Genomic DNA, 14,029 nt, shown 5'->3' with positions numbered 1-14,029 from the left:
TAGGCTGACACCATGGCACTCTAGCCCAGGTAACAAAGTGAGATTCTGTCCCTAAGAAAAAAAAAAAAGACTTCTCGTGCGTCCCTGCAAGTATCTGAAAAGATAAGGACGTTTGCGCTCGCTGGCATGTTCAGCCTGTAAGTTAGCTGTGCCATTTGTGCATCTGCCCGTGTTAAGAACTGCATTTCCGAGGGGCTGCCTTACCGACAGGATCTGACTTTCAATGCAGTTTCTCAAACTGGGAGCCGGGGAGAAACATTTTCACCACAAGGGGTCTGAATGTCACTCAATTTGAGCAACTGTGGCAAAATGAGACACTTTGGGGACTGTTCCTGTGTGCTGGGCTGCACTGATGTCAGCTTCGAAATGTTTTCCAAGCTGAGCTGGGACCGGAAGGAGGCCATAGCTGTTAAGGTGTTGGGGTGCTGTTGCTAGTATGATAAATCCCACGAAGGTTGCTTTCCCCTTTGAGACTCAAAGTCTGCCCTCAAACTCCCGCCAGACCACTGGAAGCCAAAGAAGCAAACAGACGCGGGCCGATGCTCAATACCCGATTTATTAGAGATCTCTTCCACATAAAAAGAGGGGGTGGCAGGTATGGGGGGCGGGCAGGGGCCCGGGCTGCATACGAGTGTCATTTGGGGCCAGCGGAGGCTGTTGTTTCAGAGGTGCCCACGGTTCTGGGTTTGAGGAACACGGCGCCCGCGTCTGTGCCACGAGGCTCGGTGCTCCAGATTGTCGCGCGCCAGCCGGTGGGGCAGAGGAATGGAGTGGAATCCCGGTGGGAGTTAAGACACACGAGGTTTGCAGTTTATTTTTGTTTCCGGAATCGGTTCGGCCATAAAAAGGGGTTCGGGGTGGGGACCGGGTGGTGGGATGGAGCCACCAGAGAAAAAGAGACGGAGGGGCTGCGGCGACAGTACCTCGGCGAGGTGCAGGGACGGGAGTATTGCACTGAGCAGGACAGGGGACACGTTGGGATGGCTTCGGGGGGACAGAGGCCGTCAGGGAGTGGGGGACACATGGAAGTTTCCACCTTGTCAGTCTCAGAGAAAACGTGTTTGTGTTTACAGTACAGGAAACAGGACGCTGTCATGTTCTCAGCGACAGCAGCCATTGGAGACACGAGGCAGGACATGGCGGGGCCTCAGCTGGGTATTTACAGACTCCTGGGGTGGGGACGGCTGGGTGGGTCCAGGCGCCTTCCTCACGGGGGTCTGAGGAAGGCCACACGTTCGCTAAACGTTATAAATAGGTCTTGCCTTCCTGCCCCCGGCCCGGAAATAATAAACGGCCGCCGCCCCTTGCACGGTCTGTAGAATACGGCGGCATCGCTTTGCAGTTCTCTGGAAAGGAACAAAAATAAAAATGCAGCCAACACAAAATGGGTCTCCAACGGGGCCTCGGAGATTTCACACAAAAACAGAAATGTTGTGATGTCCACGGAAGTTTGCAAATTTCTCCTGCGGGTGAAGGAAGGATGGAGCCTCGTGTGTCCCAGGAGTCACTCAGCGGCGCCGGGGGCCGCCCTGGATGGGGTGCCTGTTGCTCTGGGTCATCCCCAAGGGCTCCCGGGGTCTCTGGTGCCATCCCTGTTGGTCATCCAGGTCCCAGACGCCCCTTCTGACTTCTGTCCCGTCTGTCCCAGGGGCCAGCGGGACGGATCAGGAGGCCGGGCACCAGCGGGTGGGCACTGGGCTGCGCATCAGGGCTAAGGCCCCTTCCCAGGGCTGGACAGATGATCCTGGGCAGGGCGAGGACCCCAGATGGGCTTGTTTGGACCTGTCCTCTGAGCCACCCGGCGGCTGGTCCCTGCTGAGAGCTCTTTCCTTTCCTGGGCTGAGACTTGAGGAGCTGCTTGAGGGAATGTCTGTCCCCGCCTGGGAGAAAGGCCCTGGGGGTGCAGCCTGCTTCTCCAGGCTCAGAGGGGCGCCGGCTGTGGGGGGGGGCGGGGAGGGACCTGAGCAGCTGGCCGCAGCAGCAGCAGCATCGTAGGAGCTTGTGACAGGTTCAAAAGCAATGGAATACCCGAGGGAGGTTCCGGCTGTCCTGGTCCCATGTCACTCTAGTGGGGAGGCAAGGGCTGGAGGAAGATTCTCCCAGAAGGTGCGACTTCTGCTCCGAGCCCGCCCCAGCTCCTCCCATGCTGGGCCGTGTCACTGGGGAACCGTCACCAACACGCCTGTCTCTGGAGTCCCGAGTAATGGGCAGGGTGGGGGTGCATCCGCAGGGGGCGGGTGTCACTGCTCTAACCAGTGCCCTCTGGGTGCAGCGGGGGCCCTGGTGGCCCCCATCGGGCAGCCCATCGGGCTCTGGGCTCCATGGTCCTACCGTGCCCAAACAACGACTCCTCTCCTCCTTTGATCCCCACAGGAATGACATCACTTAAAGTCGATGAAGGAAACACTCCGGGGAGAGGGGTCAACCCTCTAGGCTGTGCCTGGGGCGGAGGAGGCGGGGGTGGCCGTCACACGACAAGGCCGCGTGCCCGCCAGCCCGAGCTGTCTCCGGGACACGGGCTCTCTCTGGACACCCCGTGGCCCGGCTCGGCCTCCTGCTCCGTCTCCGGCTTTGAGGGGGCGTCCCACGTCACTTGGAATGTCTTTGCTGGATGCTGCGTGGTCCACGCTGGGGTAGGGGACACGTCCCCAGCCCCTCGAGTGTGCGTCTGGAGTGTGGGCACCGGAAATTCTTGCTCGTGGGGCCCCTGGGAGGTGGGGTTGGAGGTCTTTCCCGAATGGGGGTGCCTGAGTGGCAGGACACACAGATGCTGAGGGGCTCGGCCAGGCGCGAGCTGCCCGCGAGACCACCGCTGAGAGCAGAGGTCCTGCGCCGAGGCCCCCGAACCTGAGCTGCAGGGGGAAGGGCTGCTTCCGGGTGGGGGGCACCTGCGCTCAGGCACCCCAGTCCATGAGGGACAGAGGCGGAGCGGGGGACCCTGCCGTCCCCTCTGCACGTCACAGGCTGAGGCTCGGAGTGTGATGTTGTCCAGGGCGGCAGGGACATGGGGTCCCGGATCCCGGAAGGTGGCAGGAATGCCCTTGTCCCCCCGAGAGAAACATGCAAGCACAGCAGAGAACCGAAAAGTGCAATGGGATGGAGTTTCTTCTTTTTCCGCTTGTTTTTGTGTCTTTTTTGTTTTTTTCCTAAAAAAGCACACACGTGCTTCTGTCTCTGTGCAAAGAGTAAGGACCCAAAATAAATACATGATTTGACGCTCGGGAAGGTCCCAGTCTCGCAGGTGCAGGCAGCTGACGGGGTGCTGAGCCCGAGAGGCTCGGTGGCCCGGAGCTGTCGGGGCGGAGGGGCTCGGCCGGCGGCGTCCGTCAGGGAGGGCAAGCTGGGCCCGGTGGGTGAGCGAGGTCCGGCGGGGTGTCCCCAGCTCTGGGCCGCAGCTGGGCGGGCAGCGCCGCCAGAGAGCGGCCAGGCGGCGGGCGCTGGGCTCCGGGTGGGGACTGCATAGAAATTACTGCAGAGGGAGAGGGGCGGGTGAGGCCTGCGGCCGCAGTGAGAGGACTCCCCCGGGCCACCCACTGGGCGTCCTGCTCCCACAGGCCTCGAGACGCTCGCAAAACGGTCACTGCCAACTCAGAGAGCCCAGGGCGGGGCTCCGGGCCACCCGCGCCCTCCCACCCCGGCCTCAGTTTCCCGGCCTGTCCCTGGGCGCCTGGGGCCTGCGCTTGCGGGCCTGGCCCGGCCGCACTTACTGTGTCACTCTCGCCGTCGGAGGCCGGCTGGGCCTGCGCGCTATAGTGGAGCGGGGAGTACACCCAGCTCCTCTCGTCAGTGGGCTGCGGCGGGCGGGCGTGCAGGAGGGGCGCGGACAGCAGGGTGCGGGAGGCAGACAGGACAGGGAGGAAGGAAGAGACAGGAGAAAATAAAAGAGGCGGGTCCCCCACAGGCGGGGCGGGCTCGGCCCCGCCGCCCGCTCTGGCCGCACACCTGCCCCAACCTGGGCGGCCTGGGCCTCGGCGCAGCGGGCGGCGGGCAGCGCTAGTGCGGTCAAGGCAGGCCTGGGACAGCGGGTGACAGAGACAGGCGGGAAAGGGGCGGGGTGTGACCTGGGCCACCGTGTCCTCCTCCTCCTCAGCCCGGCGCCACCCTGCCTGTGACGACGGGGTCCTGGGTGCTCGGGTGCCCACCCTGTTTTCCAAGCACCTGGAAGCCTCTCGGGACGTGGCCCCGGCACTCGTGGTGGCCCCGTCCCTGGGCCCTGCCAAGGGACAGGCCGACGGTCCTTCCGGGTCCTGGCATGGGTGAGGAGGGGGCTCCTCTGGCCCCGCCCCGCCCTCTGGGTCTGCTCCCACCTTTCCTGCTCCCTACCTGGGGCTGCCAGCCCCGCCCTGCGCCCCGCTGCGAGCTCTCCCGGCCTCGACGCGCACCTGCTCCCCACATCCACCAGGGCGTCCCTCGGCCCCCGAGCACTTGTCGTGGCCACAACCCAGCCCGCCCCTCCTCCGTCCGGTCTGGACAGCTGTCCCCTGGCGGTCTGGCCGCCTGCGCCTGGTCCTCCTTCTCTGCTGGGGTTCCAGCCACCGCAGGGGCCACCCGTCCGCCTGTGCCGGGGCCTCTGTCACCCGCTGGTGTCTTTGCAGCCTTGAGGAAGGCCTCCTACCCCCGGGCTCCCTGCCTCTACTTGCCTCAGGCCAGCTCGAGACTCCCTCTGGCCCGGAGACCCCCCCACCTGCCCGAGCCCCGTCACTGTCACCGGCGCAAGTCCCTGGGCACCATGCAGCTGGCTCCGCCCAAGGATGGCTCAGGCACCGAGGCACGGGGACCGCGGGTGCAGCCTGCTCGCTCCTCCAGACAATCGCGAGTGCCTGGCGAAAACCCCGCCCGGGAGCAGGGCTGCAGTCTGCCCCCGGCCCCCAGCCGGCGCGGGCCGCACCCATGGCTCCCCGGGCACCACAAATGTGGGCCCAGAAAGGGTCCCCACCTGGACCTGGACCTTGAGGAAGGCCGGCAGCGGCCATCGGCCCAGGAGCCACTCCAGAGCCGCCCTCCAGGAGGGCCACCCCAGCCGGCTGGCAACCGCCCCAGGGCGGGCACGGCGTACAGCTACACTTGCCACACGCTGGTTAGGGCAGAACAGCAGCCTCCCAGTCCTCCAGCAGCGGGGACAGAAAAGGCCCCTCAGTCCCAGCGGACAGGGGAAGGCTGGGTACAGCAGCAGCAGGACCGGAGATGGGCTGACCCCATGGGGAACTGACCTGGGGGCATGTCCCTCCGGCCCCTGCCACCACGCTTTGCCTCTGCCTCACCAGCACCAAGGCCACACTCTCCCTATTCTAAATCAGGGTATTTTTGTTTTGAGACACAGTCTCACTCTCTTGCCCGGGCTAGAGTGAGTGCCGTGGCGTCAGTCTTGCTCACAGCAACCTCCAACTCCTGGGCTCAAGTGATCCTCCTGCCTCAGCCTCCCAAGTAGCTGGGACTATAGGTGCCACCACACCCAGCTAATTTCTTTCTATTTTTTAGTAGATATGGGGTCTTGTTCTTGCTCAAGCTGGTCTCCAACTCCTGAGCTCAAGCAATCCTCCCACCGCAGCCTCCCAGAGTGCTGGGATTACAGGCGTGAGCCACCACGCCTGGCCTAAATCAGGTATTTTTCAAAGTCCAAGGCAGCCCCTCTCTGGGCAGCCTCTGTAAACTGCTCCGCGCTACCAGGTGACCCGGCGGGGTCGAGGTGGGGGGTTTTGGGGGTGCTCACTCAGCCCCTCCCCCTCCCAGCAGAGCCCTAGAGCAGCTCCGGGATCAGCTCTGGGTGCCCCGCCCCCACCCCAGCGGACTTCCTGCTGCCTGGAGGGCGTTGGGGAGGTGGCCTCCACCTCTGGGGTCAGCCCTGGCACATGGCGCTCCGAGGGGCCTGCAGATGGGGCCGGGTTGGAGGTGGCCCCAGACGGGGCCTTGTAAGAACAGAAGCTCCTGCTCCAGGCCTGCGCCTGTCCAGCTGTGCAGCGCCAGGCAGTTCCCCAGCCCCTCTGGGCCCTTGATCACTGTTCTCAGTGACAACAGGCCCCGAAGCTACGTGGGAGCCACATGGCTCCCATGGCTCGCCCGGAGGGGAGCTTTGGGGGAGTGTGGGCCTGGTTTTGTCTAAAGTGTGTGCTCCTGCAGGCTCCCAGGGTAGTGAGGCCTCGGCTTCCCTGCCTGTGGAATGGGTGTGGAGACGGCAGCTCCTCCCCACCTTGGCAGCCCTCAGGTGCTCTGAGCTTGTGATGGTCCCTGTGCAGCGGGGCAGACAGGCCTGGTGGCTGGGGACAGCCCGGTCTGGGCCAGCGGGAAGGGTCCACCCGGCGCACCCTGGCAGGGCAGGGCTGGCGAGGGGCAGAGGTGCCCCCGAGCCTCAGCCCTGCGCTGTGACGGTGTCCCCGTGTCAGGTGCCGCTTCCACGCGGGGCTGAGCGACATGCTCCTGTGACGCACGCAGCACAGCGCCTGCCGGGCCAGCGCGGCAGTTTTCCCAGCGTCCCCTCGAGGACGGGAGATGCCGGGCGCCGTGTTTCGGGCCGGGGACCTGCGGCTCCCGGCTGCCCCAGGCGGGCGCTGCCCTTGTCCCCGGGGTGGCCGCTGCGGTCACTTACAGTGCCCGAGGAGCTCGGCGTCACGGCCCGCAGTCGGCGATGGCGGGGAGAGTAAATCCAGTACCTCCCATCCGTGAACTGCACGGGCGGCGGGCCGGCGCGGAGGGAGGAAACAGAGGACACGGATGAGGCCACGGGAACCCCTCCGGGCGGAGAGAGGTGGTGGGAGACAGCGAGGCTAGAGGCTGGGCACGGGCGACTGCCAAGCGGGAGGGGTGCGGGCGGGGGTCTGGCCGAGGCTGCTCCCTTCTCTGCGGCCCACCCAGGTGTCAGGACTGACACGCAGAACCCCCCAGCCACCCTGCCACCAACAAGAGACCAGGATGCGCACCGACCAAGCCTGGGGACGGGTGATGACGGGTGGCGGGACAGGCACGTGGTCCACTCACCCTCCTCCAGGGCCAGGAGGGGCGCAGAGCGGGGCTGCTGGTCATGCGGCCACTGGGCGGGCACCCCCAATGCAGCCCCGCCCCGCCCCTTACCTGGGGCTGTCTGACCCCGAGCAGCGGCCCCAGGACCTGCTGCTGGGACTGGACGTCACAGGCCTCCCTGGCCGCCCCGCAGCCGCCTCACCCAGGCCCCAGTGAGGGGAGGAGGTGCCGTGTCCCCAAAGCCAGGCACACCCCGCCTTGTGCAGGAGCAGCGCCTGCCCTGGCTGGGTAGCCTGCCTGCCACAGGCCCGGTCCCCTGGCCCTCCTGAGGGACGCAGCCCACCCAGCCACACCCCCAAGGGAAGAGAAGACCCCGGCACCGCTGGCATGCCTGGCCACCAGGCAGCCGGGGACACGGGCCTCGGGCCCTGCCTGGGCCTCCCTGTGGGGCTGAGCGTCTGAGGGCTCCGGATGGTTCCCAGGGAGACGGAGGGACACGGCTGCGGCCACGCCGTGGTTGGTGGCCAGGCTGTGGTCACAAGGCCGGGAAGTGGGGGTGGGGCAGCCCTGGGGTGGCCTGGCTGGCGAGGGGTCGACCCGCCCTGCCTGGCAAGACGAGAAAGAGAAGGCGGGTGCGAGCGCCTGGCGGGCGTGTGTGCTGACGGCGGGCATGCGTGTGCCCGGCTGTGGCGCACAGCAGAGAGGTCCGTGGATGGCCGGGGGGAGCCGGGGACTTACAAAGTAGATGTCCGTGGCAGGCGCGTCCTCCTCGTCCGAGGCCTGGCTTGCGGGTTCCGAGGCCTGGCTGGCGGTTTCCGCTTCGACAGCAGCAGAGGCACCGGCCAAGGACGCCTCCACCCTGGGGACGGCACACAGGGAGTCCCGGGCGGCTCGGGCCGCACCTGCCCTCCCGCCCTCCCTGCCCCCGCAGGGGCTCGTCAGGTGTCACAGCTGAGATGAAGGACTCGGGCGGGTGCCCTGCCGTGGGCTGTCTCGCGCAAAGCGGAACAAGAGAAAACGTCACAACTAACCCCAGCAGACGCCGCCCCCAGGAGTGCCCTGCCAGCCCAGTGACCGGCCTGTGCAGCCCGGGAGGTCACGTTCCCTCTCGGAGCCTCGGCTTGTCTTCCGGAAGGAGGGGAAGCAGGGCACCTGCCCCAAAGGGTGGCAACCTCTTTCTCCTTTCCATCGGACACTTAGTGCCTGCCAGGGCTGGTTCTAGAGCCTTCTGTGAATGAACCCAATGACCTCCGTCACGGGGGTGGGGAGAGGACACTGCTAACACCCCTGTGTTACAGATGAGGAAACTGAGGGACAGAGAGGAGCTGAGGAATGTGCTTGAGGCTGCAATGTCCCTGGTGGCCAGGGGACAGGCGCGCAATTTTCTTCTCACGAACGGCACTAAGGACTTGTTCTCCTGCTGTCTGAGGTTCAGCTGTTTTTGGCAGAGACGGAAATCTTACACTGCAAGATTCAGCTAATGGCAGAGTGGATGGTACCAGGACGTGTGTGTGCATGTCTGCGTGTGCATCTGTGTGCATGTACGTCTGTGTGCATGCAGGTCTGTGCGTGTGTGCACACCTCTGCGTATGCATGTGTACGTGTGTGTGCATGTGTGTGCATGTACGTCTGTGTGCATGCAGGTCTGTGCGTGTGTGCACACCTCTGCGTATGCATGTGTACATGCGTGTGCATGCGTGTGCATGTACGTCTGTGTACATGCAGGTCTGTGCGTGTGTGCACACCTCTGTGTATGCATGTGTACGTGTGTGCACGTGTGTGCATGTACGTCTGTGTGCATGCAGGTCTGTGCGTGTGTGCACACCTCTGCGTATGCATGTGTACATGTGTGTGCATGTGTGTGCATGTATGTCTGTGTGCATGCAGGTCTGTGCGTGTGCACACCTCTGCGTATGCATGTGTACGTGTGTGTGCATGCGTGTGCATGTACGTCTGTGTGCATGCAGGTCTGTGCGTGTGTGCATACTTCTGCGTATGCATGTGTACATGTGTATGTGCATGCGTGTGCACTGTGTGCGCGTGCACGCACATCTGTGCATGTATGCATGTGTGTGCGCACGTGTGTGTGTGTGCGTGTGTTTAAAATACGCTCCCAGTGGCAAAGCCAGCCTGGGAATCTGCTGAGAGTGCTAAACAAGGTCTCTGGGAACAAAAATAAAAGAAGCATCTAAAGCAAAAATCATTAGAAAGGCAGGAGTCTGCCAACACAGTGACAGAACCGCACACACCGACGAGACGAGACACAAAGGAGCCGGATGATGACAGTGGACAAACTGGTCATAAGAGGCTCCCAGGAAATGTTCGGAGCCTAAAGAGAACGTGCGCTTCATTCCACACGTCTGTGGACATTTCAAACAGTGGCTTTGAACTTGACCATCAGGATTTTGTTTTTTTTAAAGACATAAATTTTTTTAATGCTACTCTGTTCAAATCAAAACTCAATAAAATTAAAAATAAATATTAAAAAGTTGAATAGATAATATCCTTAAATACTTGGAGGTTCAGAGACGCTCAACCCTGCCCTGGGCGCTGTGACAGGGGCCGGGTCATTCTCTGGGGAGGGGCCGTCCTGGGCCTGCAGGTGCTGAGTAGCGTCCCTGCCCCCACCCACCCCATGCCAGGAGCTCCCCCTACGGAGCCGTGACAACCACAGATGCCCCAGACATCACCCAGTGTCCCCTGGGGGTAGAATCCCCTCCAGCCGGTTGAAAACCACTGCCTTCGATCAAAGGAGGAATTAAAAGCAAATTCATTATCTGCACGAAAGAATTACCCTGTGCTAAACCTCCCATGGCGCTGGCTCTCCCAGGCCCACGACAGGTGCCTCGCCCTCCCACTGAGCGGTACTCACCCCGTGTCCTCCTTGGGGACCACGATCTCCACACTGCACGTGGGCTCCACCTGCACCGTGACCTGCTGCAGGTCTTCTTCCACATGTGGCTCCTCCTGGGGCCTGGAGGCAAGGGGAAACTGAGCCTCGGTTTCCCTCCTCACTCCCCTGCCCCCCAGGAGTGCCTGCCGGATCCCAGGTCCAGCCCTACTGGAGACCTGGGAGCCTCCAGCCTCAGCCTGGTCCCTCTGGCTGTCATACTCGGCTGGGGGTCTGAGAGGGGAGAGAGGCTGCCACCCGGGTCCCTCCTGTGACTCTGGCACCTGGCAGGGCCTGGGGTATAGCAGGTCCCCAGGGCACATTACGGAATGAGCAAATGGCAGCCCCAACATCAGCGGGTGTCCGGGATGCTGCCTGCAATCCTGGGGATGCTTGAGCTTGGAAGCTGAGACCCTGATGCAGGCTGCTGGAACATTCCGGCAGCAGACCTGGGCATGCATGTCCTCTCTGAATGGCAACCTGAGAGTAGAAAGGCTGCTGACTTGGGAGCGGGTAGCTGGGCAGAGGGAGAGGGGCTTCCCACTGCTGGCCCCCGGAGTTTCTTCCATTAGTGATTAAAAACTGATGAAGGGAAAACAGTACCTATTCACTGCCCTGGCGTTAACAAGAACACTCCTGGGAACCACCGGATGTCCCCAGAGGGGCTGCCTAAGTAAGATGAAAGGAAGGGCGCGGGCAGTCCCACACCAGCTGGGAGGATCTCTGCCTACCAGATGACAAGAGCAAGGTGGGGTGGCTGCAGAGACGCCTCCGTTCGTGTCAAAAGGGAACCACGAGCCTGGGTGTATGCTCTCTGTGTACTCACAAAACTCCTCTGCGGAGACACAGAACCCACGGTCCCGGGGCTGCTCCCGGGGAGGGGGTTGGAGTGGGCAGGAGGGAGGTGTTTGGCCACATTCCCTCTTGTGCTTTTAAGTTAAAAAAAATTTAGTAGAAGAAAAAAGAAGAATGGACAGGCCAAGCTGCCTCAGGTCCCCGGGGCCCCAGGCCGGAAGAAACAGGCAAAGTGCCTCGGAGATTCCATGCAGTTCTGCAGCCTGGTGGGGACTTGCACCTGTGCCCGGGACAGAACAGTCAGACGCACAGGGGCTCTGGGTGGGGAAACGGGGGCTCGGGGCTGCACAGGACGCCCGGTGAGACTGAGGACAGGGCAGGGGAGGGGGCCAGGGTCTCACCTGCTATCTTGTCCAGACGACTGCGTGCGCCGCCTGCAGAGAGACCCCAACAGGTGAACCGCTAGTCCCTGCCCGCCTACCGGCTGCCACTCCTAGTTGCCCCACCCACCTGCTCTGGCCCCGCCCCCTGCCCCGGCCCCGCCCACCTGCCCTGGCTGCCCGGCCCACCTGTACCGGGGCTGCTCCGACGTCTCTGAGGGGGAGCGCTCCGGGATGGAGAGGGAGGTGGACGACAGGGTCGTGGCGATGGAGGCCGTTGTGGCTTCTTCAAAAGAAGGCGGCGTGCAGGGCAGGAGGTCGGGCCGGCCTGCAGGGAGAGAGTGGTGGCACCTGGTGGAGCTGCCGGCCCCTCCACGCAGCCCCATCCATTCCCCTCCACTCGCTCACCCTCGAGCTGCTTCCTGCTGCCCCTGCGCTCCCACCTGCCTCCCTGAACAGCTCTTCCCAGGGCAAATGAGGGTGCATTTCCCCCGTGTGCAAAGGCTTCCAACAGCTTCTTACAGCTCTCAAAACAGAATCGAACCCCGACAGCTGGAGGGCCCTCCCCTCTCCCCCTTGCACATCTGCTCCAGCCACTCGGGTCCCCTGGCTGTGCCTCCAACATGCAGGCAGAGTCCCGCCCCAGGGCCTTTGCACGGGCTGTGCCCTTCCTCCATGCTGTTCCCCAGCCTCTCCCTGCCTTGACCCCTAGGGCTGGGAGGGACCTTCTGGACACCCCTGTGACAGTTACTGTACAGGAGGCTGTCACCTTCCCGACGGTGCCTTCTGTGCTCAGCTCTCCCTGCGGCTCTTGCTGTGCACCCAGGCCCAGCTCCTCTCTCCCTGGCGGCTGTCTAGGTCCCTGAGGTGGCTGTGAACCCCCCACACCTGGGGGCAGGGCCCAGCCTCCGGAGGCCTCGAGTGGGCCTTGCAGCCCCCAAGCGCACCTGCCCTCCGGCTCACCTTCGTCCTCCAGCGTGGGGTAGCTGCGGGCCCCCCGCAGGTCGTACTGCGCGTCCTCCCGCTCGCTGGGGATCTGGCTGGCGGAGAAGGCGGCCGTGGGCCCGAGGGGCTTGACAGCCAGCAGGGCGCCGCGCCCCTTCTTGGACGGGGACGACTTCAGCGCTGTGGAGGGCAGAGGGCGGGTGGGTGCTGGTGCTCAGGGCTGCCGGCCGTGGCAAAGCCCAGGCGGGACCTCCCAGGTCCTCCCGCGCACTCGGCCTGGTCTGCACGGCACCGCCCACCACACCACCTGCCCCGGGGACCCTCTGCCTGCAGGCCAGGGGAGCAGCAAGGCCGCTTCAAGCAAAGCCGGCTCTGCCACGGGGGCGCTGGGGAGCCGTTGCGCGGCCCGTCCACACGACTGTCTCAGATGAGACTCATGGGCCTGCATCTGCCCCGCCCAGGGCCCTCCCGACATGAGGCAGAGGTAGCCACCACGCCCGCCAAGCTTGCTCGGGCCGTCCCCTTCTGCTCTCAGCCCCGCCCTGGCAGTGCTCCGGTTTTCAGTCGGCTCGGCCGTGGCCCAGTGGGAAGAACCTGGTGGCTGTGTGACCTGGGGACTCGGCTCGGCCCCGCAGGTCCCAGGGCAACCACAGGCTTGGGGGCCAGGTGACACTCTGCTGTCCTCACTGCTCTGTTCTTAGAAGGCAGGTGGCACTGCAGAGCCCCGGCACAGGGCCTGCCGCCCTCGCTGCTCACCAAGCCCTTGCACCTCTGCCCCCAGAATGGCCCGGCACAGCTCCTGCTATACAGCAGGCGCTCAGTTTGCCTTGCGACACCGGCACCGGGGAGGACGGCCCGGGCCGTGTGTGCTGCGAAGCCTTAGCGACCGGCTGACTGGCTCTCTGAGACACAGCCGGGCTGCGTGCTGGCCGCCAAGTCCCACGGTGGAAACTACGAGGGGAGGCCCCTGCCAGGGAGCTGGCTCTCGACCTGGCCCCAGGGGGCCGCGCCTGGCCCCGGGCTGGGAGAGTGGGCCCTGTCTGTGGGCGCCGGGCGCCGGGCGTGCCGTCCCTGCCGCCTCCTGGAAGAGACCTCCCAGTGGGCGCGCCCGTGAGGACAAGGCTGGGACGGCAAGGCCTGCCCGAGCCCACTCTCGCGCCGCAGACGCTGGCTGAGCGCCCCTGCGAGCCGGCCTGTGCTGGCGAGCCCCGAGTCCCGCCTTCCCGCCACTGCTCGCCCTGTGACCTCCCCGAGCACACCCTGCGGCTGGCGGCCGCCTCCCTGGCCCCCTAGTACAGTGACGCTGTGGCCGGCTGGGCCCGGCCCACCCGTCCTGTGTACAAACACACTGCACCCTCCCCCCCCATGCAAGTGTGGAAACCGAGGCACAGACGGGTGCTATTGCTCAAGACCACAGGGCCAGGCTGGGACCACGGCAGGATTCAGGAAGCAGGCTCTGGACCCCTGCCACGCTCCGTGCCGGGCAAGCACCCCCCGACCCTGTTCCCTGGGAGAGGCCCCTGGCCCGGGGCAGGACGAAGGGGCTCCAGCCCCAGTGCCCCGCACCTGGCTCTGGGCCCGCCCCCACCGTGCCCTCCCGCCCCACAGGCTCTGGCGGCTTACAGGAGTTCTTCCGAAAGACCGTGTTGCTCATGAACTTGAAAAAGCGCTCGGCGTAGAAGCTGGGGCGGTGGACGGAGACCGTGTCCTAGAAGAGAGCAGGGTGGCGGGGCAGAGGGTGTGTCGGCAGCCGAGACGGCTCTGGCTCTGCCAGGGCGGCCCCGGACACCTGCTGTGTGCTGGGCGAGGTGGGGGAGCCACCTCCGTGTATAAAGGAAAGAGGTGGGCCCGTGGAGCAATGGCTTCCTGGAAGGGGACCCAAGGAACAGGTGACAGTGGTTCCCTAGGGGGACGGAAGCCGGGTGGCAGGGAACAGGGTGGGAGGGAGACTGTTTTCACTATAAACCCATTTATATTGTTGAACCACTTTTGAAACCATGTGAATGGTACAAAGAAACCGGAGGATTTCTCTGAAACAGGGGTTGGCAAAGTCTGGCCCCTTGCC

General features: G+C 64.2%; 1 protein-coding gene across 4 annotated transcripts in view; it reads right to left on the bottom strand.

Annotated features, from left to right (window-relative positions):
* Window positions 1–540: 540 nt before the first annotated feature.
* Window positions 541–14,029, bottom strand: part of PIP5K1C (phosphatidylinositol-4-phosphate 5-kinase type 1 gamma) — a 50,728-nt gene continuing 37,239 nt past the window's right edge. For 2 of the 4 annotated variants that reach the window (XM_020283938.2, XM_075998328.1), the window contains exons 11-19: window positions 13,588–13,672; window positions 11,983–12,144; window positions 11,209–11,347; window positions 11,041–11,073; window positions 9,827–9,928; window positions 7,693–7,813; window positions 6,584–6,661; window positions 3,708–3,791; window positions 541–3,469 (exon numbers count right to left, since the gene is read on the bottom strand). In XM_020283938.2, the coding sequence (XP_020139527.2) occupies window positions 3,467–3,469; window positions 3,708–3,791; window positions 6,584–6,661; window positions 7,693–7,813; window positions 9,827–9,928; window positions 11,041–11,073; window positions 11,209–11,347; window positions 11,983–12,144; window positions 13,588–13,672 (807 nt within the window). In that variant the 3' untranslated portion in view covers window positions 541–3,466. The remainder of the gene's footprint in view (window positions 3,470–3,707; window positions 3,792–6,583; window positions 6,662–7,692; window positions 7,814–9,826; window positions 9,929–11,040; window positions 11,074–11,208; window positions 11,348–11,982; window positions 12,145–13,587; window positions 13,673–14,029) is intronic. The other 2 variants (XM_075998327.1, XM_075998329.1) reach the window with 2 other exon arrangements.

This window comes from Microcebus murinus, chromosome 27, assembly GCF_040939455.1.
Source record: "Microcebus murinus isolate Inina chromosome 27, M.murinus_Inina_mat1.0, whole genome shotgun sequence".
Taxonomy (NCBI): Eukaryota; Metazoa; Chordata; class Mammalia; order Primates; family Cheirogaleidae; genus Microcebus; species Microcebus murinus.
Note: the sequence above shows the minus strand (reverse complement) of the source record. Positions and strands in the feature narration are given on the sequence as shown.